A 27,412-nucleotide genomic window follows, 5' to 3' on the forward strand; every position below is an offset into this window, starting at 1 on the left:
CAGAACTAGTTGAGAATGAAAACAAACTCAAATATACACTTAATAGGATATATTTTTAAATCATTTCTTCATTAAGGTCTTTAATGCATGTATACATGAAAAATTTATATTAAAAAATTAAAAAGGAAAAATCTTGTTTGTTTAGAACTCTGATGTGCACAAATATTGACCAAAGCTAACAAAAAAAAATACAGCTCTGCTTTTTTATTAAATAGTGTTGCAATTACTTAGAGCTGGCAAATAAAAGCAATCCTCTGAGTTTGAGTTTCTCACAAAAAGGACAACATTTTATTATATACATAGTTCTGATGTGCAAGTATGCAATCAATATGTACACTTACATTCCTAACTGTTTACATCGTTCTAGAGTATTCACAGTAGAATCAAGCTTAAGGTTAGAAATGTGAAAAGGCCATAATAGTGAAAGAAAAAGATAAAAATAAAGATATGCCTTGGGATTTTAAACTACTTGTTAATAGATTTCAGATGACTAAGCTAGAATTCAATTTTGGAGCAGACTAAAAATATAGTTGTTTGTTAAATAAATGGTAACGCAAGTATGCTTTTAAATGGTTTCACAGATGGCAGTATTACCACAAGCGTTATTAATCAGTCTGATTTAAGCAAGAGTACTAACCAGAAAGAGCTTGCTTGCAGAGAAGCTGCTGCAACCATCCCCGTAACTTTAAGTGACTACATTTGTCATAGTTTTGCATATTTATGCGTCTTCCAATACCTACTTTGCTCTTATAAAAAGAAAACCAGTTTTCTTAACCCATGCTACTTTATGTGGCCATGTCCACTGCTCGCTGTTCATAAGAACTGTAAAAGAGAATATATGCAGCTGAGGATTTCACGGATGATGCTGAGATCTCAGACACTTCATGGTCATCAAACTTAAACCAGCGCTGTTTTGAGGCATTTTTGCAGTAGGCGGTATAGTGCCCTCCGTCCAACCCACCATAATGATTCTGTGAACATAAGAAGAAAAGAATCGATGACCTTGAAAGTTGCCACTTCTCACCTGGTTAAGGAAAATAACCTAGAATGTAAGATTTTTAACTAAACACTGATCATTCTTTTTAGAACACAGCTTCATCTGCAACCAGGCAGGCAGCCTGGAAACCCAGATGAATCGCACAGACTGCCCCTAGTCTTAGCGTAAGTATCAGCTAGCTTTGAAACGTGACATAGTTACTTACTGATACTGAAAATAGATTGTATCTCTTCAAGTTATTCTTTGGACCTATAACATACTGTGAAAGGTCAAGAGTTTCCAATGGGAAATCTACAGAGGTCTGAAGTTTTTGCTTCCATCTTCCATCATAGGAAAATCTAGAGATGAAAAAGCATCATTTTAAGTTACGAGTCATTTGCATGCTATTTAAGAATATTAAGCCATGTTTGGTTTCTCTGTTTTTAACCCATACGTGATCTCAGCTGAAGACTGAACTGTTTCAAAAACAGCATGTGGCTCCGATTCTGTTAATGCCTGCACACATGCTTCTTAGCACTGATGAAAAGAGGCTGCTTGTAGAAGTGCTTTGTAAACTACAGCCTAGTAAAGCAGACATCAAGTGAAAACGAAATTCTTGCAACATTACAATTGGAAATACATCTGGAACTTTCTCTAATTAAAAATGGTTAGTTACTGTACTGGAACAATCAATCTGCATCAATGCCTGGTCACCCTAATTAATTTTCATAGATCGTAATTTCACTTACCGTTTCAAGTGCACAAGAAGAACAGGTGGTAATTTCCAAATTTCTATTTTTTTCAAAGAATCCCTTCGAGTTTTGCAATGGCTACAGTAAAATCTATTATTGTCAGTGAGCTTTTCTTCTTTGGAGAACAATCTAAGGCATTCCTTAAAAGAAAACATAAATACGGATTGTGAACAGCAGTGTTTAGGGTAGCGTACCAAAAACGTTTATTTCCTATTTGCTTGTTAACTTGCAACAGTTACCTCCATGCCATGTTTCACAAATATAGGGAAAACTGAGATAAGTCCAAGTGTAGAAGTAAATTTTACTGTATATATTAGTTATCTGCAAGTCTTTCAAACTGTACCGACAATATATTCTTTTAAAAACACAACATTTATACTGTGGCATACAAAAACAAATACTAGACATGTCTTTTCTGTCACTATGGTTTCAATATTCCATCCTGCTTGTATTTTAAAACTGTTAAGAAGGGATCTAATTTTTTAAATTCTAGAAGAATTAAAAAAAAAAATAGCAGGCTTGGGTATGTTCATGTTTCAGGTTAGTGTAATTTAAGCTGGAACACTGATGTACCCCTTCAACAAGAGGCTGAACAAAGAAACAGAGAATGGCTGAGGTTGGAAGGGACTGCTGGAGGGCATCAGGTCCAAACCCCCACCTCATGCCAGTTGTCCAGGACAGTGTCCCTCCAAGGAGGGAAGGAGACTCCACAACCTCTCTGGACAGCCTGTTCCAGCAGAAGTAGTATCATAAAGGTCACAAAGAGAAATGTTTTTACTGTTTCAAAAACTGTTTTTCTCTAGTGCCACCTTACCTGCAGTGTACATTTACTAGTGGATGCAAGTGGTAATGACAAATACATGAAAGCCTCAAAGGTCCGGGACTTCTTGTGGCATGTGAGACACTGCACTGTAGATTTGAACTGGCCTTGGAAGAGTGCCACGATGATGGATTCGTTGAGCTGTTTGTGTTTCTGCCAGGCTAATTCTGCTGCTCTGAGGTCATCAAGATGATCATTGTTTTCTTCCTTGTATCTTTTCCGGTTGTCAGCCTGTATAACAGAAGTTTGAATACCTTAGCTGTGCATTAACATATATATAAATAGGAAGTTTAATCTATAGGCAAGTATACTATTGAATATTGGCAAGTATATTTGAATGTGCCAGCATAGCCGTCCATTTCCTAGCTGTTCAGTTGTCTTCCACCATTCCCTTCAGTACCTGATAGAGGTTGATTTTGTAACAGTAGAATTCTGAATACTTGAATACTGAATTCCAATACTTGAATACTTCTGAATACTTCTATACAAGGTTTCAGTAACACAAGCAGCACTACGTGTCCACTGTAAACTAATTTAGATTATAAACAACTCCTACTTTGGGACTGATTTCTTGCAAAAGTCATGTGCTATACCAATAATAGTTCTGGAACTTGTCTAAAGTACCTACCCTGCCCCTGAAGACTCACACCAGTTTAATATGTCCCCCACCACCCACAAATTGTCACAGCGATGAAAAGTACGAGGGAATGACAGCATTTTCCCAAAAGTTTTTACTACTTGAACAACTCTCCCCATTCTGAAAGAGAAGATACACATACAGCAACTGAGATTTGAGGTTTAAAAGCAGTAAGGTAAAGTAAAGAGTACTTAAGAAAACCTGCTGCACCTCAGAGTTTCTTTCATGCTGTCACAGTCTTGAGGTGGAAAAATGTGTAAGGTTACAGCACAAAACTTGCTTCTCCTAGCAAGCTTCTCTTACTCTTAGCAGACTCTTGAGGAATAAAAAAAAGTCTGCAGACACCAATGGTTCAGTCTGCAGGCTGAAAACATTTAGCAGACATCCTCCAGATACAAGGCATATGTTTCAGTCCTTGTGGGAGCCTGAATTCATACAGGTGAATAGGCTGAGGTACCAGTACGTGAGTATCATTAAAAAAAATCATTAAAGAAAAGGCTGTCTCCACCTCAGCCCAGATAATTGAAAGTAAATTTCTACTTTCTCTTTGCATAATTGTGTCTTTATTCCCTAAACCACAGAATCTTTGGGCGCAGACTCTCCAACTACATGGCCTGAAACAGCTACAAAAGCTAGACTCTGCAAGGGATGTTTGAAGATACATGGAAGATGTATAGACCTCGGGATCTCCTACTTGACAAGAATATGAGAAAAGCAAGCCATTTTGGTAATTCCAGGACTTCCCAAACAGAGGAATATCACAGAAATGGGACTTTGTCTCCACACAGCAGTAGGGAGCTGAATTCAGCACAAATGCTTACTCAACCCTACCCAGAAGCTGCTTTAAAAAAAAGTTTGTCCGTTTGCTTTGGCACAAAGATTTGTTACTTGAATTTTCTTAAGAACTATGAGCTATGAGAAAAATTTATTTCTCTTGATCATTTAACAGATGTGTATTTTGTAACATGTATTCCTTACTTTATTTAAATCTTCATGCAAGCCATCCATTAGAAAGAGAAGCAATTCTTGGGAGTCTTGCTGGCTATATCCTGCAAATTGGTCATTAATCTTCCCAATTGTAATTTTGAAGTCTTTTGGACTGATATATTTATACTGTCCTGTCCATAAAGCTTTCATTATTACTCCAAACTCTTCAGCCACTTCACCTTTATGCCCCAGGAAATTTGACCTATACAATTAAAGAGACAAAATATATGTTTTTATATATACACAAATATATGCTATATATATACATATATAAATGTATTTTATATATATATATAGTGAGCTATTCAATTAAGATTTATTATGAATTCAAGACTTTCTCCCAATTTTGAAGTAGTTTCTTTAGATCAAGCAAAAATGGTTGTTTGTTTAAGTTAAAACTTTTGTCTACTTTGGCATTGTAATTTGGTTCCACATTCAAAATTGGTCTGATGGAAGGTACAGTTATTCCAGCTTGTTTTGCAAACTGCTACTTAAATATTGTTTGTTTTTAAGCGAGTGTAGTACACTTATTTATGAATGTGTAATGCTTATTTTGTCCCATATCTAAAGTCTGAAAAATCTCGAAAGATTTAGAAGTTAATATTTCTCTTATTTAAAAGGAGTAAACAACAAAAAATCTTTAGCTCTATTAAGTGATTTTTTTAATTAACAAATGTAAAGTCAGATTTTTTTCCCTTCACTTGAAATTAAAGGATAAGAATAAGATATTGTTACCTGTTAATATCATCTTGATATAAGTTTCTGTTAAAATAGTCAGCCAGGTGAGGTGCATTGCACAGACACTGTAATATGGAATTCATATAGCAAGTGTTCCCTAGATTACGAAGTCCTGTAAGAGCTGGTCCCGATCCCCCAAACACAGGATTAAGATTCCTAATTTGTGATGCAGAGAGTCTTGAAATTTCTGCTTTAGTGTAATAGATTGGTCTGTAAGGAAGAAATTATTTTATTTCTTTTTAAGCAGTCTCAGACTTGACAAGACTGTGCACGTAACTTAAGAAAATCACCTTCCCTCCGAGGGAATGAAATATCCTGGCACAAGAGGCTATCAAATACAAATCATTTCACGTATTCAAGATCAGTCAGTGAAATAGTAAGAAATCTATATATACTGTCCTATAATTAGGCTGACTTATAGGCTAAATCAGTATTTATTTTTTTAATTTACAGATGAAGAATTAGCTGTTTATTTAACTTAGTTTAAAAATTAAAAACTGTATTTCAGAAGCTGCAAGACAATTAGTATTTTCTATGTTAACACAAATAATACCAACAACACTTAAAAAGCAACTGTTGTCCAATTACACTGACCTTTGAAATTTCTATTAATATTTAATAATCACATTAATTCTCAAAAAGATAACTGCCAATACACTGGATGTGTAGCAATGAAATTTAGGTCTATCAAAAAAACTCTCATGCATCTTTTGAAAATACTTATAAAATATTAATGAATTTCAGTTGGATAAGGACAAATGAAGTCCTATATGCTATCATATTGCGTAAGTTGTGATATAACTTATAAAACATACTTATTTTCACGATTGACTGCAGGAGTTACGGGAATTCTTTTCTTCTCTTCCTCCTGAATGGCTTGGGTTATATCTGGGGAAGAGTAGGAGCGCTTCAGTTTGGAGTGTTCCCGTTCTCGTTCAATAGTCACCTGCGGCTTGGGTTTATGCGTTGGTGGGGTAGCTGGAGGAGTGGATGAAGGAGCCATTTCTGGTGGGTACATATGAACAGTGTTTGTTGGCGAGTGATAGTAACGGAAGGTTCCAGTGATTGGATCCAGAAACTTAGGGGGGAAAAAAAAAAGTGTTTTAGAGTCAGGTAAAAATCCGTCGTTAGCCTTAACTACTCTAACAATACATGAATTTCTCAAGCAATGAGTTGTTAACAGTAGTTATTGACCTCAATACGTAATGGATTAAGTTTAGCAGAAGGTACCACCTTCACCAAAATGCATATCAAACAACTGGTTAGCACCAGAAGCAGATGAACTCCCCTAGTTTCATTACAAATAATGTTAAAATTCAGGAAGTACCTGTGTGTGGAAGTTGGAGAGACAAAAATAAAATGAGATCTGACTTAGTAATATGACAGAACTGAAATGCACTGTGAAACTGCCCAAGAAACTCGATTATAACATCGGAAATAGAAAATAGTATCAGAAACTGGAAGTTACCTTTACCCAACCCAGAGGCAGTCCAGGTATTATCCTTCCCATTTCTTCACTTCGTGCTCTCATCAATGGCTCCCGCTGAGACTAATAAATACAGTGGAAATGTGAGGTATGTATGGTTACTTATGAAGAGCAGCAAGCTGTCTGTGACTTCCCTATGCAGTTACATGTTTTAATGCAAAACAGTTCAATAAGAAATCCTTGATTATAGCTGGAAATGGAACTTACTGGAGGACACAAAAACGGTAACATAGTAATACTATTTTGTATTACTCAATCTAAACAAAATTAATTTGTCAACATGCTCCAGGAAAAAAAAAAAAAGACAATTCAGTCTCACTAGTCTGACTATTCAATTCTTTCCCTAAAGAAGCCACTTTATTAGAAATAAACACCTCTGTCAGACACATAGGGATGATCTTTTCTCCCTTCCAAAGTAGTATGCAATGGAGTACGCATGAGATGATGACTAAGAGTGGAAAACTTGTTAATGCCATCAGAAGCATTAGGAGTAAAAAATTTCTAGTGAAACTTTCAAGTATTTATTTGCAGATGAATGTGACAAATGGAAAAAGCACATAAACAGCTGTAAAAATGGCACAGTCTTTTCTTAGGATTATGACTTTAAAAAATAAAGTTAGGTGGAATTTAGCATGAGATAATAATCATAAAGCATCTGTGCTTGATTGATTTTAGCTACATACAACACATTGTATTTACTTTAAGTCTTTCAGTATCTTGTTCAGAATCCTCTCTAAGGGGTCCTGGCTTTTGAGCTCCACTGTCTGGTTGTCCTTTAACCCCAGTTTGCTGTAAAAGATTTTGAGAGAAGGCTTTCAATTTTCATCTGTAATGTCAGTAAAGATAGCTGATAAAGAATAATAGGGAAGAAGCAGAGTTATTTTTTTTTTTCTCGTTGAATGCAAGTGCCTTGAAGTCACTACTGCAGCTAGTTCCACATCACTTTTTTCAGCTATGCAGCAATTTGTTGGAATAGCCTTTGTAACTGAATGTTGTGTTATATAGGACAGACTGTTAATAGTTTCAAGATCTCAGAAATAAAGTCTCAAAATAATAGATTAGGGTATTGCTTTGCTTCTTAAACTAGACAACAAAACCCTGTTATTTCAGTGTTTATGCAGCTGGGGACACGCTAGTTCATTACGATACTGTGATTCTGTCCATAGTGTTTGTTACAACAATATAGCATATATTTTGGGCTGGTATGAGAGAGAGAGGCATGGCAGCATTTTATAGTTGAATCAGAAGATGGCAGAGCATGAACCATCCACTCTGCCTCCACACCAATGGTAATTATTATTATCTTATGGGAACTCCATGCTGCCCACCTGCAAAACAAGGATCAAGCTAGTCTAAGCTGCCCTATAAAACCACACCTATCTTGGTTTTAACTTTCTCCCCTACGTCTATGTAAAAATGGCAGGCCTAAACAAGATTCCAGTGAAGTACGTATTTAGAAATTAGACTGATAACATCTCACTTCGGGAGGCACACAAATCATCCTGAATACCCCACGCTCCCGTTTTCACTAACCTTGCCTGGAACAGACACAGAAGTCTGCGATGCATCACCCAGCACACGTCTCTGCATATCTGGTGTTCGAACTCCCTTTTCTCTTTCTTCTGCGGATACTTTGTCAATCTCAATCCTTTTTGCACCAATGTTTTCTGGTTCATTTTTATTTTGTTTTCTTGCTTCTATTGTCTCTTTGCGCACTCTTTCTTTTTCCTTTTCCTCCTGTTCTCTTTTTATCTGGTCATCTCTCTCCTTCTGGTCTCTCTCCTCTTTGGATTGCTGCAGCTTTTCTTTGTGTTCCTTTTCTCTCTGTTCTTCCTTTGCTTTTTGCTCTTGTTCTTCTTTTTCTCGCTTGAGTCTTTCTTTTTGTTCTTCTTGTTGTCTCTCCCGCAATTCTTTTTCTCGTTTGTTTTTCTCTAACAGGGCAGCAGTTTCTGCATGTATATGACTTTTTTCTTCTTCTGTCAGGGTGCTCTTTACATCACGTAAAGGTTTTGTGGACCGATCTGGAACTATTTGTCCATTCTCAATAGGCTGGCTGTCACCGAGTGTACTTTCAGATTTTGGTCTGTTATCATCAGGAATTTTTATTGAAGGCTTTTTAGTACGATCAACCTGTAACACAAAGCATAGAACAACTCACTAAAGCTACTAGCGCTCTGCTAGCTAAACTTCTAAGATAGATTTATAAAAGCATAAAGATCATATAAAGTTGATTTCTATCAGAGAGATAGCCAACTTTCAATTTCAGTAAATCTGGTAATTCAAATTGCTCATTAGCTAAGTATTAATTTAACTTCCAGATGTGAGATAAAAATCACCAAGCCTTACAGAACTATAAGGACAGCATTAAACACACATTACTACAACTTGGGTCTTTATTTTCAAGCTTTCAAAGGTGAACATGTTAAGGTAATCAGGCAGCCTAACTTGGGCTTGGCTCTCTCAATCACATGCTCTGTCATCTGATTAAGGCAGATCTGCTTGATGGGAACACGTATTTAAGAACGATTTCTGCTCAGACCTAGGAGAGGAGGTTGTTTTTGATACTGACATAGAAGTTCTGAAAAAACAAAGGGAATAAAATAAGTACGGTCTTTTTCATAGCTTAGGGCCCATTAGATGAAAATCTGTATTAAAGGAAGTATCGAAAAAGGTAAAAATAAAGAGCTGGCTATTTTTAGCGTTATCTTTCAAAGAAAACAAGTTATTTTAGTGCAAGTACTCTACAAAGGTGTTCTAGAAAATTTCTTTCCCCGAAGAAGAAGCAAGTCCCCATACTTTCACTACTGGACCACAAGTGAAAAGCCTCTTAAGTGTTTTTTTATTTGAAGGAAGATACGGTGGCTGGAAAGCAGAGCTTTGGAATAGCAAAGGTAAGTCATAGCTTAATTGCCCTCACTATTTCATCATACGTATGTGTTGATTAGAAAAGCTTACTAATAGACTTTCTGAATTAATGAGCAATTGCTGACCTTCATCTTCTCTGGCACTCACATCAAAATCCTCAATGAAAACTCAGCAATTATGTCAAGTGTATTCAGTTTCATAAAGTTCTGTGCATTATTACCATGGCTTCACAGACCACCAATAGTCTCTGTACCAATGTACTTGTGTACAAGGCTTAAACAAATACTGAAGACGTACCTCTGTGGAGGTCTGCACGTGGTGGGTCTCTAGTATATTAACCCTATACTAAATCTGAAACAAAGAAACACAACTTACCTCAGGGATACTTCTTGTAATAGATACGGGATTGACTACAAGTGAACTGTCAGGTTTTGGAACAGCAGCACCCTCTACGCTTGGTCTGTTAAGTAATTTTAGTCTCTCTTCCAAATTAGCTTCTGTTTCTTCGTTTTCAATCCCTTCTGTTGTAGAAGTCTTTACAGTGGCAACAGGTGGAACAGGAGCTGGCTCTTCCAAAGATGGATATGTAAAATCCACTGGGGTGGGAGAGGAAAAAAACATGGGAAAGCTCTTACAACAAAACCAAAGTGACCCTCAAGTTCCACCAGACCCTAAAATTTAGCCTTGTTCTGAGCTAGATCTCAATCTCTCTCATATGTACTTGAATGAAGTTACGTCCAGTAATTAGAAACACCTGGGGGGAAAGGGAGTCTCCATTATACTTACAAGAAACTGTTACTGCTTCAATCTTGCTATGTTGAGGTGGAGTTACTTTAGCATTTGTTGTGTACTGGGGAAAACAAAGGAGCCAGTTTTCATAACCTCCTTCTAGAACTAAAGGTTCATTCTGCAGTAGAGTTTTGCTTTCCCACTATAAAAAAAAAAAAAAAGTTAGGTGACTTAAACATAGCAAAGAAATGTTTCAATCTTAACCTTGTTGTTGAGATTTCTGTGTCTGGTCATTATACTACGAGGTTATTTTTGAGATTTTTAAGTAAGAATTAAACAGGCTATAAAAACACTTTAGGGAACAGGGTTTGGAGAATGCCCAACACATGAGATTCCTGGCTGTAACTACAACAGGGTCTGAATATTTCCAATACAGAAAGAACCACTTACTACTTGTTCAGGTAGTGATCCTCCATGCAGAGAAATATTTGGTTTCTTATCAGGTAAGTTTACTGAGTGATTATCATAAAACCATAGAATGGCTTGGGTTGGAAGGGACCTAAAGACCATCTAGTTCCAATTCCCCTGCTGCAGGCAGATATGCCACCCACTAGATCAGGTTGCCCACAGCCTCATCCAACCTGGTCTCGAACACCTCCAGGGATGGGGCATCCACAACTCCTCTGGGCAACCTATTCCAGTGCCTCACCACCCTCCGAGTGAAGAATTTCCTCCTAAACTCTGATCTAAATCTCCCCTCTTTTAGTTTAAAACCATTTCCCCTTGTCCTACCATTATCTGCCCAAGCAAAAAGTTCTCTGTCTTTTTTTAAAGTCCCCTTATAGTATTGAAAAGCTGCAATGACATCACCCCAGAGCCTTCAGGCTGAGCATCCCCAGCCCTCTCAGCCTATCTTCATAGGAGAGGTGCTCCAGCCCTCTGATTGTCTTTGTAATTAGGGGTGTTGGCTTTGGAAAGTATAAAAATGTTAACTAGAACATGAACAGAAGTTCAGAGACTATTCTGTAAAGCAATAAATGGAGATTTATTGCTCAACTGCCTGAACTAATCTCTGAAACCCTCTTGAATAGTTAGGTACCAGAAACACGTGCAGTCTCTCACAAGAGCCACCTTTATAAAGAGTAGGGACAACACAGCTATAGCCAGAATTCTGACTTTTAAATGTTAAGCAACTTAATATCGAGTCTATTAGCTCCTTCCAAAGATGAGGCTCAAACTTAAATATCAGTTCTGGAAAAACATAAATTTAAGGAAGTACAAAAGTTAACAGTTTTCAAATTATTTCTGGTGTCTCTTTTACCTTGATTCTTCCATTCTAGAAAGTGTTGGCTTGATAGGACTGCAGAGAAGTTAACTTTTTTCAACCTGCCTATGTAGGTGGCCAGCCAGTTCCCATAAACGTGGACTTAGTTGTCTCATGCTTTCATGTATTAGCAATGTCTTTGGCAAACAGTACTAAGTACTTTCTCAAACAACTCTGTCGGCCAAGAACTTAAAGTTTACGAGCTAGCTGTTGAGGAGGGCAGTTGAATCATTCTACTATTTACTTATTTAATGAGTTACTTTCCACTACTACAGCACAAGCAGCAGAAAGTGAAGCTTCAGACTATATTTCTATTATCAAAATAAGCAGTCTTTGAAAACTAAACCAAAGTGTTTGCCCAGAATGTCATTGTCTTCCACATACTTTGTAATTATACATACTTTAAGACCACCTTACTTATTGAGATGAAGTAATATAAAGTGTGGAACTTGCCAACCTTAAAAAGTGCATCTTTCAGGCTCTGAAGAGTTGTTCCTAGCTTTAAGTCTTCTGCAGAACTAAACCAGTCCAGGAGTATAACATAATCAAAGTGTCCTCTCTTCTTCCATTGATCTCTAGAATCTTCCGGGAGTCTAGCTTCAATCCAGCTAGCAGTAACTCTGAAATGTATTAACATGCACTTAAAGATAAATGTACAAGTAACACTTAGCCCAACAATATATGGTCCAACCTATACATGCTTATGTGCTTGAATAAAATACACAAGCTCTGACTTTAAGGCAGTACATACAAAAACAGAGCTGTCCAGATACATCTCACCAATTTGTATGTATTGGAGACTCTAAAACTAAATGTACAAGTTGTAGAAGCATATGACCCTTCTAATGCATTCTTTTTTTCAGTCACTTTACAAGAGGGAATGCCAGTAAGACAGTACTTCAGAGAAATCAAACATTTCACTATCATTTAACATTATTCCATACCCAGGACTGATAGCTTCTTCTGGGACGCTGATAGATCTCGGAATACAGGATTCCTGATAATCCTTCGAGCTTCGAGCATCCATTATAATCAATTCAATGCTTTTGTCCGTCATCATTGCAAACAGTTTCTCAGCTGTGACTGCTCCTTGAAATACAAAAGCTATTAGATGCTAAAAGCTACATTATAAATAAAATAGATAACTATGATCGCATCTGACTGGAGTAATCAAGACTGCAAACAGATGACAGAACAGAAGAGTGTACAGAATACATTCATATACATATATATATATCCTTCCCACAAAGTCATGGAGCTGAGACACTGTGGAACAGATTGGCTCTTCTGCTCCCACTACTACAATGATTAGCAGCTGATCTGCTAAATTAGACAATACTGGATACTTCAGTGATAAACTAGTTAATTTTTCATGGTCTCATTTAACTTAAGCTATATAGGCAAGCACTCGTGAACTACATGCTGCAGATGTCCTCTAGAGTTCTCAGCTGAAGAGGAACATTTTCACGTTTATTACAAGAACAAAAAACAAGGCTAGGAGGGGCAAAGGGAAATTTCTTATTTAATTGAGAAAGTCGACACATTTCAGCCTTGTCCAGATATTTGTCTTAGCAGTCGAGGAAACATTTTTCTTTCTATTTGACCACTCTGGGGTTAGTCCAGCTTTAGTTACTAAAGTTTTGAAAAACTCAGAACAGCTTTCTAAGTTCAAGAGACGTGATGAAGGCTTAAATACAGAGCTTTACTACTAAGTTGCTATTATTGAAATAAAGCATATCAAAATTTCATCAAATACTCTGACTGTGAAGTAACTGTTTAAAGAACTGCAGCTCCCAAAGTGATAGGTGCATAAGCACATGGAGACTTTTTTCACACCTGTGTGAACATTGCATCTCTTACCACTGAGACTTTCAGATTGATCCCTTCTTTCCAGTGAATGCTTGCTCTCACCATTAATCTGTGTTGCAGGAAGGGGAAAAAAAAAAAAAAAGCTAGTTAATTTAGGAAGACACCAAGGTTGCTGCTCTACTTAGACAGAAAGCAGTTAAAAAGGCAATACAACCTGCAGCATCATCTGCTGGGTGAAATTCATGAAGCACTTGTGGAAAAACATTTCTTTTTCCCCACACTATTGCTAATTAGTCAGCTCTCTCCTACAAAGGAGTCATGTAACAAATTTATTATCATGTTTCTTAATCCAATAGTTCCAGCAATGGTGGAAAGCACAGTTGTAATACAGAGTTTGACTTTACAAAAAGCTAGTGTATCTTAAGCAAGAATTGGAGGTTGGTAGGATTTTACCTTTTCCAAAGAAGACTCAAAAGAAAGGTTATGGGGAATAGAAAGTAAATTAAAAAACAAAACAAGCCAACAAAAAAGATTCTGAACTGGAAATAGCTACTAATAAATACCACATGCAGGATTAAAACTATACCTTTAGACTGAATTGAGAATTCATAAACATCTTCAATTACCTTTTGGCTTCTTCCTTTGGAATCTGCTGTATTTTCAGATGAGCTTTTGGCTGAACTCTTTCCATCATCTTTTGGTTCTTGCTTTTTCTGCAGCTCCTGTCTGTCCCTCTCTTCGAGTCTTTTCCGAACTTCAGCTTCTTCATATCTATGGAAAACATATTTCCCCACAACCAATATTATATAATCAGCTAGCCTTGGATAATCGGCTAGCACCAGAACCATCAAGTCAAGGGAGGGGGTGGCCATGAAACAGGAAGCATTTAAAGTAAATCCTCCCCAACATCCCCTCACTGCATCAGAGCCCACTTTCCTCCCTGACTGCTTGGTACAATTTCTTCCACTCTTGGGATGGTTTTCTTATTCTTAAATCCTGTTTTGGCTCTTATTTCATAGCCACTGCTCTTAAGGATTTACTATTTTTTTCTTTAAACCTGAGGTCATGCTTAGCTATGGTGTCACTAAAGGTAATAGGTTTTTCATTTCACAGAAACAAGAGTAAGTACTGGTGTCTTACAGGTAAACTTCAACATATTATAACAATCATCCAGGGTATTTTATTTGGTTTTGCAACAGTCCTAATAGTAGTTAAAAATGAGTTAGCTCAGTTCTCTAAAGTTCCTTTTTCTGAGAAGTTGGGTCACAACTACCAACACAGTAGCAGTCACCTTTTGGATGTAAGCTGACTTTATAATACTATTACATCCTCACCACCACCCCTGCTGCTTATTTCAAAGAGTGCAACTACAGTGAAGTCAATGCAAGAATCCCGTGTACTCAAAACTTTTGGTGCGTGTAGGTCTTGCATACAGACGTCCCTTTCATAAAGCCTCACCCTTCAAAGTTAACCTTCCAGCCCTTTGCCATTTTAAGGACAATCACAATATTGTAAACCAGTAGCCTCCAAACTACAGCTTTTATATCACCAGCTGCAGGCTTGTACAGTCACATTGCTGCTACATTGCACTCTAGTTAATAGAACTGAGAAGATAACAGTTATTAGTGATCCATAAAGTAAAAAATAATGTTTTGAACTAACAATATTTATGACTGAGCCAAGTAGTGAGACTTGAACACTGAATTGCATTAGTAATTGTCATTTTAATTATATCTTGACTAACCAGGACCAAAATGACAACTACTATGCAATTTTATTTCATACTAAGAGCACTGTGTTAATGAACTATATCATGACATCAGATTCTGCCTCAAACTCTACTCCACCAATAGGAAGCAAGCAGCAAGTGTAATTCTATTTCTTAAATAGGCTTCTTGTATTGGCAAAGACATCATAAATTAGAACAGAGCATTTTGTTCTTATTTGGAGTTAATGGTACAAAAATATATTTAAGATTTTCATTGAATTTGGTCAATATGGGATATTTACCCATCAATTTCCCATTTACCTACTGGTATGCCTTTGAAGCACATACTAGCTCATTCATGTAAGTATTCCTAAGCAAATGACGTTTCAGCAGCTCCACTTTTGGTTAATAATTAACAGTTAAACTATTTGCTGGCCTATTGCCTGGAAGAGAAATTGTACAATAACAATTTCTATGAAACCACTTCTGTAGGTACGCAGGAGTCATGTTTCATTTATTCTCCCCTTAAATACGCATATTTTTTGCCCAGAGTAGTTAAAAGTTACTGTGTCAAATTTCAAAACTCAGTTCATTTCATGATAAACCATAAGTTACTAAACAACAAGTCTCTAAATAACTTCGGTTTTCTATAGCTTTATCCAAGTTTACCCTTAAAGTGAATTTGTAGCTCTGCTGAATTGTAAGACAATTAAAAACAGGGAAGATTTAGACTGTTTAATATATAGTATCATCAAGCATCCTTAGAATGTCTCTTTTCATATACATGTAGCTACGTTCTTATTTCTTTGTTCACCTAAACTTTCTTTTTAGATTAAGCACTACAAAGGGCATAGAACAAGCTTTTACAGTAATTCTGGTGGGGCCTGGGGAAGGGAAACGTGCCTAACTGAGGAGACAGAGTTGAAAGGGTGGGAAGGGAGAGACAGGCAGTTGCTGAGGATGTGAAAAGCAAAAAAGGCTGCTAGAAGCAAGACAAACTGTACTAACTACCATTTAAAGACAGAGCCTATCTTACAGCATACTGACGCGATTTCATGGCTTATGGCACAAAGACTTGTAACTCAGTAACTGCAAATGAGCTAACGAAAGCCCCTTAGCTCAGTTCCATACATGTACATGCATTAGTACATTTGGCCTTAGGTGACCCTATGATGAAAAGCATGAGCAGGAAATGGCTCTTGATAACTTCTGGAGTACATACAGCTTATATTATCTTGTGGTTTCTTTCTATCAGTCACTGAACGAACCAACAAATCATAGTCTCCAAGAACTGAGAAAACAAACAGTGGCAAGTTATTGGAATACATGATGACAAAAATAAGCTATAAAAGCAGGCTCTTGTGGGTACACGATTTAAGTTCAAGAATTTCAGGTATCTAGATGGTACTGCAAGCACAATCCTTTACTACTATACAGCATGAAAACCTGCAACTGCATGCGTACTGGCTTCATGTATAACTAACCACATTATATATTCATTGTATTCACATACCTGAGTTTAAGGCTGTCTGAGAGTCTTTCAGCTTCTTCAATAGCTTTTTTTAAATTTGTAGGTCCAAGAATTGAATGGAAATAATCCTAAAATTACAAGCATCAGCCCACATATTAACGGTATAGCTTAATAATGCTGATTTCTGTGCATATAAAGAACAGCTACCCTACAGAAAATTGGTATTATAGTGGTGATAATGCCCAAAAAAAAGGAACTGTTTTGAGTTAAGTGTTTTCTCCTCAAACATGAGTTTGTAAGTAAAATTGTTCTATGGCATTAACAAATAGGCAAGGCAACTCTGTTTGTTACCACACAGCTCTAGTTGCAAGACTGAAGCTAAAAGCGCATTTGTTCATTTTCAGTAAAGTAGGCTTGAATTGAATAAAAGGAACACTCTCCCTCAATCCCCAAACTCCTTAGCACTGCACCAAAAGAAGTCAGAAGTGGAAAGACAACAGGATTATCTTTCCATGAAAAATATTCACATCTGTCTATTTATATATCTTAAGTATAATTAATAAGAGCAAACTGTAAGAGCAATTAACAACAGACTTGTCAAAAATAGCAAGTAAAAATGTCAGCACAAGTGAGACAGTTTACTTCATATCAGTGAAATCCTTTGAATGTGCCTTCGTGCAATTTTCTGTGCTTCTAATGCTTCTACCAAAAAGCAAAAAGGTCAGAAAGTTTTTTATACCTGTTGCTGCTTAAAATCGGGTCTCTTCTTAATAAAATTATAAACAGTCACATATTTCATATATAGGATGTAAGCTTTTTCTTCATCTCGGTCCAATCTGCTTTCTTCTGCTGCTTTGAAAATCTTAAGGGCACTCTGCACATAACTAAAATCAAAAAAAGAAGAGTAAAGCCCACAACTGTTGACTTGTCCCCAAACATCTTATAATTAAAAAATGCCATTTTAAGTGTTTGCAGCCCCTGCCCATATATTAAGCACTTGATTTTTACCATCTTAATATAAGGCTTTTACTAACATGAATTGCAATTATGCTCCTCCAAATGAAGTTTCTCTTTGCTATTTTGTTTTTCTGGTCTTATTTAAAATCTTCCATATTTAAATAGCATACTGAGACATAGAAAAAAGTACTTTCCTGAAAACATTTTCGAGGAAAAACTAATTCATAGTAAAACAAAATGACTGTCTAAAAGTGCTAGAGGCAAAATATTTTCTATTCATGCATCTGCAGAGCTTTTAATTTTTAAGAACTTGTATTTATGTAGCCTTTTCTCAAAGTACTCAAGCTGTCATGGGCACCATGCTCAAGAAGTTACCTTCTGTAGGCAGTAAGCATATCTGATGTGATAGCTTGTCATACATAAGGCTATCAAAGATTTGATAGTTAACTAATAACTGAGAAAGCTTAGATCTAAAACATAATCATCTGAGCTGGAATCTGCTCAGAAGAGTAGCACTAACACTTCTAATACTAAGAGTTCCTCTAGAGAGAAACTCATTAATGTTTAGTACATAAGGAAACAATTTAACTTACACAGGTATAAAAATTCTATTTACTATGTACTACTAAGACTTGTATTTTGAATAGTTGATCCCAAATCAATTAAAATATACACCTCTTTGTACTGGTCTTTTCAGGTTTTATTTCTGTCTTCTTGTTGAGATCTTTCAATGAAGTACAGAGATAGAGCTCCTTAGGTACAGATGCCACAGCAGGCATGTTAATGTTGTTACTTATGTCCCTTCTAGGATGTTACAGCTTCTCAGAAGTCTCTATCAATATTGTTCTGAAAACAAAACAAAAACACATCAGGTAGGAAGAGCCCAAGTATAGTCCATCAATGACTTTTAAAACAGTTACTATCGTTACCAGTACGGTGTTATTACCTAACCTGTCTCATGTTACATGAATCAGCACTAATATAAAACAATCTGGAACTTACACAGTTAAAGATTAAACTATAATGAACAATAATAAAGGTAAATTAAGTGCATGTAATCAATCAGAGCTCTAGTACCTGATCTGGTCCGCTACAATCTGCTGAAGTGTTACTCAACGCTACAGCATCAGCACCTGTCTTTGGTGTTAAACTATGTTACAACCATTAAAACCAGGATTACTTACATAATAGGCAGCTATTTAAAAAGAAAAAAAAAAAATCTCACTCTGGGCAATTATTTGTAGCACAGAGCATAAATAGAAAAATTATTCCAGGAGTCAAAACCAAACAGGAACTTCTTGTCCAAAAGAGGAATAATGCTTAAACTGCAACTATTTAAATGTTAACTCTTTTATCAGTTGTATGCATTATTGATGCAAGCAGATTAGGAGGATTAATTTATACAGTTAATTATTCAGCCAAAGTAATAGTTATTTGAAACAACTCTGGGTAATTTGTCAAGAATGTGAGCATTGTGTTTCAAATACCAGAATACTAAGGAAAACAAGGAGAAAAGAAACGCTGACTTAAGGATGATCAAATGAATCTATCCAGAAAATACTTACTCAACTTTATAGTTGAACAAATATTACCAAAAATCAACTGACCTGTTTGCACTGTGAAATTAGTGCTGGATAATTATTTTACAACTAGCTTAGCACCAGCCTCTCTGCAAATAGATGCTACGCCCATGGAAAGGTGGCTTGTTATGTCTTGGTAAGACACGAGCTGAGGAAAGGAACATTGAAGCAGACTGCTAAAAAAGGCCATAAAGAGAACGTTAAAGGAACTGTTAAAGGCTGCTTGAAAATGTCTTGGACATACTATAGGTCCTAAACTCCCAGGTACAGTTGTCTTTCTGCTGCCACTTGGAAGCATTCCCCAAGAAGCTGTTACGTAGTTAAGCGGAGTTTGGCCAGAAAGGACTGTTACATCATCTCATCTGACATTCTGCATGCAGCAGTCCATTAAGTCTCATACAGATAGTCTAACTAAAGCCTTTGCATATATTATACGGTGAGCTATTTTAGCCCTTGGGGATGGCAGGGGAAGAGCTCTGCTCAACCAGTGAGACATTCAGGTGCTAGCAAAAACAAATAAATTCAGGGCAACTAATTAGAAGAAAGATGCTCAAATGATCCCAACGAATAAATTTCCTAGGTGTCAGAAGGAAGTGAAAATCCACATAGCCTTTGACATGACGAAGGTAGGGCTCTTCCCTTACACCCCAAGGTGAGGATCAGCACAACAGCGTGACCAAAACCACCATCGGCCAGTAACCTTGGAGTGAAGTTTTGCACAACTGACCTGATCTGTAGCTGACTGTTACCGAACAAGGAGGTTCTGATTTCCCTCTGTCTTTCTCATGCCGGCCTGGTACTTCTCCGGCCTCTTCTTGAGCCAGTGCAGCTTGCTGAAGAGGCAGAAAAGCTCTGTAGCTTGTGCAAGGACAGCAGTAAACATGCACAGCCAGGAATGAGCAGCTGAGATGGGAATGGGATGCCTTCCTGCGGCTCAGTGCTGGTACCAGCCAGCTAACTTACTGCCTCAACACAGATGCTATGCTTGCTAATTTTCTAATTACATAGCATCTGTGCAAACTTGGTAAGTTTGAAAAAAAAAAAAAAAAATCCTATGAGATTGCATTCCAGATAATTCTAGGAAGTATATCATAAATTCCTCAAATACTAATTTTAGTACATAAAATCAAGAATTTATCCCGTACCTCATGCATCTTAAGAACATTTTCCCCTCCCTATAAAGTGCCTTATGTTCAACTTTAACTTTCAGGAGATATTTAGTTGCTGAAAACAAGGCAGAAAACTAATTAAAGCTTTACATTCAGTAGAAACAAAACAAAACAGACACACATCCCACCACAAAATGAAGTACCTTCCCAATCTAAAAGCTTTTTTGCCTTAGACATACTTTTTTTTTTATTATTATTTAATAGTCTTACAGAATTGCAGGAAAAGGCCTCAATCTAAGACTTTAACGTTGCTTGTCTAATCATACCTTCAGAACGTGTCTTTAACTGGCTCTTTGTTTCTCCTTGGAACTGCAAATAGACTTTTTCTTTGAAGCTTTAAGTCCTTTCTAAATATATCTTCAATGTTTGCTCTGTTATGTAATCAGTATTTTCTTAATCTTAAGTGGCAGCATTTGGTCGAGTTCAGACAGAATATTGTAACTAAATATGTATTATGAAAAAGATGCAAATATAACATTACTGCGTCTGTGTATGAGGAAAAAAACAAGATTATGTGGAAAAGCAGCCATGTAATGAAAGGCAGAAGATGCTAGTAAACCTTCACGTGCTGCTGACACACCTTGATAAAGGCAGTTCTGGGACCTCATCTCTACACATGGGGAACTATTGGATAAAAGACAAATCTCAGAACTGGCCAAGAACAAAAATGGACTTTCCATGTTTTTCTGCTACAGTTACTAAGAGTTATAACTAAGTGTTTTTAAGTTGCCAAACACAACACTAAACTTACTTTTATTTCCTGATTTGAAAAAATTTCTACACCCTTTCCAAAACATGAGCTGCTAACCACAGTAGCTGATGAATGAGACGTTACTCTTTGACCTCCCAGAGCACTGCAATCCATACAAGATGCTGCAGTAAAATGAGTAAGGATAGATTAGAAATAACATTTTCTGGGAAAAAAAAAAAAATCAAATTCTCAATAGCCTACTTAATGGAATTACATGCAGCATATATCAAAAGTTAATATAAGGTTTCAATTGAGGTCCCTAATGACCAAATCTAAATGAACACAGCTCTGTGTCACCAAAACAGAGGCAGCCAGAATTAGTGGCTAACAAAGGCTTCCCCACTCACAATAACACTGATCCAAATAAAAGTTTGTGCTAGTTAGTCTAAAACAAACAAGTAGCAATAAGAAAACATTAACCAACTGTTTCTAGGAACATCTGTGTCTCTTACTGATTGTTTTAGAATTGGGAAAAGTAATGAACAGAGCTAGTGGAATAGCCCTCTTGATTACATTCGACTTATAAATTGTAATGTATGTCAAAACTCAGAATGTGACGTACTGTAACAACTTCTAAGTCTCTCCCTGTCAGCTAATAAAAGGGGAAGAAGGAAACAAGCTCTTAACAGTTTTTTGAAGCAGAAATAATATGCAAGTTTTCTGCATTTTGGGTACAGCATTTCTAAAATATTGAGTGATAAAAACTTAGTTTGAGGTGAAGTGCTGGGTATTCAACCCATTCTCTGGCAGACTCTGCTTCCTTTGGTGGCAAGCTACAAAGGCTTGGCTTGCTGAGCAGTTACCAGGTGAAGTATTGCTACCTGCGTAGAGAGAAGCTGATCTACGACCAGACACTTATAACTTATATAATACACAAATTAAAATACAGATATACGGACAATGGGTACCATACTTCTTTGCTAGTCTTCCTCTCTTCCACAGATAAAAAGCAAGGAAGGGACGAGAACATCTGAAAACAGTAATGGACGTCAGCTTATCCAAGAACAGCAGTACTTCCTCCTCACGCCCCCAAGTTCTCCTACCTACTCTCCTCCTAAAAAACAGTAAATTGTTGTGTTACTGTATGTTCTGAGACAGTCTATGTGCACAGATTGTTTGCTGACCTGTGGCATGCATCCATACCATTTTCACCAAGTCTCCTAGTGCAGGTCTGGAATCCCCCCTCCTCCTCCTCACCTCCTATCTCGTCTCCAGACATTTCTTAGAGAACTGCAGCTTGCTGCCTTTTTACTGCTGGTAGCCTTACAGAAACAGAGGCAAGAGAAACAGTTCATGAAACAAACTGTATTTGAGAAAAGAAATGCTTGAGAAGGAATGGCCAGACGCTACAATTATCCTCCTAAATCCAAACAAATTGCTCACTTTTTGCACACGGACATGTTTCCTCTCTTTTATTGCATTTATTCCTCCTTGAGTACAGGATTCCATAGCAACCTAGCCCTAACTGCTCTTACTTCTTAGACTTTCCAAAAAAAAAAAATCCAACTATTCTGCTTTATCAATTCCTTTTACCCCCTATGGTTCTCATTTTTTACCATACTATCATCAGATGCTCTGTTCAAATTATTGTTTTGAAGTGAAATGCTGCTGTTCTTTACTAAAAACTCATTTCCGTTTATGAAAAACTTCCTCTTGGCCTGATATTTTGCATTTGCTATCTCAGTTGAATGAGGTTCTTATTTTTTTTTTCCTCCTTTGATAGGGCTTTGGGAAGAATTTATGATTTCACAACCATAATCTGCTCTTTGATATACATAAATAACCAGCTGATTCTGAACCTAACTTTTTGCAGATATTGAATTCCTAACTGACCTGGTCTTTGTGCTTCCTCCAGCAAAAGAAGTTGCACAAATAAAGACACTCAGGAGTTGGCATACAGCAGTGAAACACATGGAGATAGACCAGCTGCTGCAAGTCTGTTCTAGGTCTCTATTTGTTTCCACCAGAACAGCTGCAATGAACTGCACTTTCTTATCAGAATTGCATCAATTTTATCAAAATACACTCTTGCCGGTCCAGTCTGCTCTGACTAGATTATGCTTGTTTTTGCCCAGTATTTCCTTTCCCTCTAGACTTAAAATCACCGCAACAGCAATGCTGAGGTATCAGTGAACCCTTCAGATTGTGTGTGTCTTCCTCACATCTGTAAGGAGGAGAGAATGTCTCCTTTCCCAACAAGAAAATGAAACTGGATCATGAAACCGTCAATAAAGCAAGCGATTGAAGAAGCTACGATACCTAAATATACTATTAGTCAACTCTGTGAGGAAGAGTAAACAACCTATGTTCCTTAAAAATGAAGATCAGACACAAGCGTGTGGATCTAGTCCCTTGACAGGTGAAGCATCATCTCAGACTTCGTTATTATACTCAGGAAAGCTGAAAACAAGGCCAACATCCCAAAAATACATGGGAAATCATGTTCAGGTATCTATGGACATTTAAAATACTTAAAATTAATAGTTTTACACTGACAGGGAAGCATACCTGTTGGTAACAGGTTTTTCTACATCTAATTGCCGTGCCTGTTTCACTAAGGATGTGAGTAAGCTCTAAATGGAATGACAACAGCAAGAACGATGCACAGAAGCAGTTATATTGCAAGCAGCATACCCTAACACGGGCTGAAAAAAGTTAACATGCTAAGTACTGTGCATCATCAATTCAGGTACGTAATAAAGTATTATTCACCTATTTATTTTTCTCTCTAAGACTTGGGCAAATGAAAAATGGGTTTCTCACGAGCATCATTTATCAGTAAGTTTTACTGCTTGCACTTTGTACACAAGAATTGCTTTTGTTAAGATTGGCAGTATTAATCTGGAAACGCGGTATTTTCACAGGAGTGAAACACCCAACTCAGTCAGTACGTTTAGCTGTGAGGCCTCTGGCTCTCTTTCAGGCTCTTGTACTGTTAATACCACAGGCCTCGGTGCTGTAACCTGATGTGCACAAGCAGCCCGTACCCATTAGGGCCTCGTACAGGAAGGCCATTACGCTTACACAGGGCACGCCGAGTTCTGTCATTTTCTGGGTAGCACGGGGCCACGTACTGAGGGTCTGTCCGGCCACGTACCGTGCTCAGACCCCGCACAGCACTGCGCAGGAGCCTCTCCTTTCACCTAAATCCCTTCTGACAGCTCACTCACCCGGCAGTTTAACTGACATTGATGGCGGGCAGGGGCAAGACGCTGTAAAGTTAACTTAAAAAACCAAAAAACTTAGGTTTTATACAGTTAGCTTGGACGCCATTCAGTCTAAGGAAAAAGCCAACCAGCTTCACCTCTTAATTAAACAATTAACGCCCTCCAAGCGCACGGGCACAGCCGGGGGGCCGGGGAGGTGCCAGGCCGAGCCCCCGGCCCGCCCCGAGGCCCGGCGGTGCCGCCGCCAGCCCCTCACACGGCGGCCGCCTCCCGGCCGGCTCCGGCCATTTTCCTCCAGCCGTCCCCGGGCTCCGGCCGGGCTTCCCCCGGCCCCGTCCCCGCCTCGCCCGGCCCGGCCGCGGCCGCCCAAGGTCACGGCGGCGGGGCGGAGAGCTGCCGGTACCCGCCGGGCCGAACCGGGCCCCCTGACCGCAGCGCGGCCCCACTCCCCCCGCAGCCCCTCGGGAGTCGCCTCCCAGGCGGGCTCCGAGCGGCGGGGCCGGGCCCGGGGCTTCCCGTCCAAGGGCGCCCGCCCCCCTCCCGCCGCGGCCGGAGCAGGGCGTGAGGCGAGCCCGGGGCAGGCCTCGCTCCGCCGGCAGCCGGCGCGGCCGCCCCCACTCACCGCCGCGGGGTCTCGCTGCCACAGCCCGCCGGCCCGGGGCAGGCCCATGTCCGAGCGGGGCTGCCGCGGAGACCTCGCTAGGCTGCCATGGCTGCTGGGGCGGAACTCGGCGGCGTTCCTCGCTCAGCTCCCTCCCCGCCGGGCCTCCGCTCCCCCGCGGGGGCGGGGACTCTCGGCGCTCCTATCGGGGCCGCGGGGCCGGGCTCGGTGCGGGGGAAGCTGCGGGAGAGCCGGGCCCGGCTGCGGGACCGCCACCCGCGGTGCCTTGCCCAGGCTCGGCCCGTGGCTGCGAGCCGGGAGCGGAGCGGGGCCGAGGCCGCCCTGCCCCGCCGCCAGGCCCCCGGGGGCTTCGCACCTGCCCGGCTTCGCTTCGTCTTACCCAGGGCAAGGCACCAAGCTTGGGGTCTCAGATTTTGTGGGGCATCCAGCGTCTGTGGGGGGTGTAAAACCGGCCCTCTTGCTGCCGTGTGGGGCGGCGAGATGCCTTGCCTTGCAAAAATAACTTTTTTTTTTTTTTTTTCTCCCTAGAAAATACTGCATCGACTGGGGATGATGTAAGTTCAGATCTCATTTTTTTCCTGTTGTTGGTAGTGTTTGTGCAGCTTGTGGTGTTACTTCAAGCATACCTTAGGGGTGGCAGGCACATGTGGACGTGCTGGTATAGTCACTCTGGGATTTAAAACGCTGGGAGAGCGTGGTGCTGAGCTGTTTCCAAGCAGTCGTGTCACTGGGATCTTGCACAAACAGATGCTCTGTCCTGCCACAGTCTCTTTCCCCTGATTCAAGGTGGAGGAATGCAATGATGCTTTGATCTACAGCACCATTTTGCCAATGGAATTATGAACCGGAACTGTTTTGCTTGGCCATTTTTTAGTCCACCTTGTAGACTGGAGAAACTGGTCCTTAACCAGCATTTTGCACTATGAAGTTTCGTCTTTCAGTATGCCTTTTAATACCGGGTGCTTGAAGCGTACTTAAGCTCAGGTCAGTTGATTCTTGCAGAGACTGACAATATGATTGTGCAAAGTGTGCGTCTATGTGTTACCTACAACAAACAGGCTTGTAAGTACTGTAAATGTGATTTTAAACATCCACAATAACTAAATATTAGGCTCTGATACTATGGTGACATCCGTGCACCCGCTCAGCACTGCTGCCACACCCAGGGCAGCGCTATCCACTCAGGCTGTTTCTCTCCTTCAGCAGCGGAGGCGGTTAGAGCGACTGGAGGTGAGCTGTACTCTTCCTGCAACATGCTTGAGTAGAACAGGGCCAGGTGAGGGTTGAGTTTGTCTTGGAGATTCTGTACTTCTAGAGATGGCAAAGGAAGAAGGAGCCTTAACACAATTTCATGCTGCAGGATCCTCTATAGAATGAAGCTTGCAAAAGACAGATCCTCTTCTTCAGGAAAATCAGGTGGCTGTGACACAGGGAGGTCATGAAGGTGCAAAGAAGATGCCTGTTGAGCGTCACACTAGCTGTTGTGCAAAATGGATTCCCAGTCTGTTTTGTCCAAAGGGACCTTTTACTGCTTCTCTTACACAGAGTTAGAAAATCCTTTGGTCTTACTTGCACGTAACCATACATATAAGCTGTATATAACCAACCATATATAGAAAGGGGAGGACCTGCCTGTACAATTAGTTTTACCGTATTCAAAAACTTGTTAAAACATGCTAATGTGTTGATTGTGTTATAACATGCTGTGGTGTTGCCTTAGGTTAAAACACTTTTTCCTATCTTCATATGTTACTGTATGGAAGTATTGAATAAATGAAAAAAAAAAAAGAATTTAAACAGTAGAAATCTGTGCTTTTTAATAAGAAGTATTAAGAGTATTTACTTAACAAAAGCTAAAAATTACTATATTATACAGCTGGGTAAAATAAAGTGGAAGAAATTACGTCCTTTACAGATGTGAACCATGTTTTGACTTGCCTATATGAGACGTCTCTCTTAAGTGCAGCTTTGGTGAATTCTAATGAAAAATTAGAACTATTTTAAAGACTGAAGTGTGATCACGCTAATGAAAACTCATATACAGTGCTAATGGAACCCTGACTAAATGAAGACTGGATTCTTCACCTCTGTAAAAGATTGTCAGTAGTACATCTCACTTTTTGTAGTACTGCAGCTAACATCAAAGAGAATTCCCACTCCTTGGTGCAGGCCTGTAAGGACATTGTAACGTTTTCTGCACAATCTACTGCTACTGTGTAAATGACAACCAATGATATGGCAAGATAAATGCTTCCTGAGACACAAAACACGTATCAGCATTGGAAAAGAAATGTGATGAAGGCTGGATTTCAGGTTTCTGCGCCGATGACAAATGCGACAGCCCGCCAAACTGTCTTGGCTTGTTCTCTAGTGCCCCCTTTTGGCTGCCAGTCCCAGGAAAACAACTAAACTGGCCCTGACTTGTCAACAGGTCCTTGATTAAGGTGACAACATTTAAAGAAGGATTAACTGGGTTTCCAGAAAGCACGTGGAGAATTCGTGCCTGCAGCCGAACTCAAAAGTGCTGCAAAACCCAGGCACAGCCCGGCCAACTGCGGCAGTGGGAGCCCTGCCAATGCGTTGGCCAGGTGGGTGGCTGCTTCCTCATGTAGGAAATAGTGTTTTCTCTCTTGTACCGAGCAGATCTGCTATGGTAGCGCCTTGAGGATCCAGGTCTGTGGTACCTGCGAGGTGATGCTTGTTCTTCGGAAGCCGATTTGTGCTTTCTCCAAAGCTGTGTTAGATAACTCAAGGGCCTAAAATAATGAGTTTGTAAAGACTGATACAAATGTGAAGAGAAGGTATAGTTATCTCCAAAAAATAACAAGGAGAGTTTTATGACCAATATCCTTTGACTGAAGGAT

At 39.1% G+C, this 27,412-nt stretch overlaps 2 protein-coding genes across 6 annotated transcripts; one reads left to right on the forward strand and one right to left on the reverse strand.

Annotated features, from left to right (window-relative positions):
• Positions 1–60: 60 nt before the first annotated feature.
• Positions 61–18,105, reverse strand: USP8 (ubiquitin specific peptidase 8). 4 transcript variants are annotated; one of them, XM_040569360.1, is made up of 19 exons: positions 17,935–18,105; positions 17,042–17,186; positions 16,345–16,430; positions 13,750–13,894; positions 13,175–13,232; positions 12,259–12,400; positions 11,772–11,934; positions 10,048–10,192; positions 9,637–9,857; positions 7,930–8,526; positions 7,096–7,185; positions 6,379–6,459; positions 5,726–5,988; positions 4,908–5,120; positions 4,164–4,374; positions 2,543–2,779; positions 1,726–1,868; positions 1,203–1,335; positions 61–971 (listed from the first exon to the last, which is right to left on the reverse strand). In XM_040569360.1, exons 1-19 carry the CDS (start codon positions 18,036–18,038, stop codon positions 786–788), a joined length of 3,363 nt encoding a protein of 1,120 aa, XP_040425294.1. In that variant the 5' UTR covers positions 18,039–18,105; the 3' UTR covers positions 61–785. The 4 variants fall into 4 exon arrangements, with proteins under 4 accessions (XP_040425294.1, XP_040425292.1, XP_040425296.1 ...); XM_040569358.1 differs by having other exon boundaries at positions 12,259–12,403; XM_040569362.1 differs by lacking the exon at positions 7,096–7,185.
• Positions 17,944–26,322, forward strand: LOC121075779 (collagen alpha-1(I) chain-like). Of its 2 annotated transcripts, none has more exons than XM_040569375.1 (5): positions 17,944–18,105; positions 24,549–24,932; positions 25,077–25,102; positions 25,752–25,824; positions 25,909–26,322. In XM_040569375.1, exons 1-5 carry the CDS (start codon positions 18,069–18,071, stop codon positions 25,923–25,925), a joined length of 537 nt encoding a protein of 178 aa, XP_040425309.1. In that variant the 5' UTR covers positions 17,944–18,068; the 3' UTR covers positions 25,926–26,322. The 2 variants fall into 2 exon arrangements, with proteins under 2 accessions (XP_040425309.1, XP_040425310.1); XM_040569376.1 differs by having other exon boundaries at positions 25,755–25,824.
• The last annotated feature ends 1,090 nt before the right edge of the window (positions 26,323–27,412 follow it).

This window comes from Cygnus olor, chromosome 11, assembly GCF_009769625.2.
Source record: "Cygnus olor isolate bCygOlo1 chromosome 11, bCygOlo1.pri.v2, whole genome shotgun sequence".
Lineage (NCBI taxonomy): Eukaryota > Metazoa > Chordata > Aves > Anseriformes > Anatidae > Cygnus > Cygnus olor.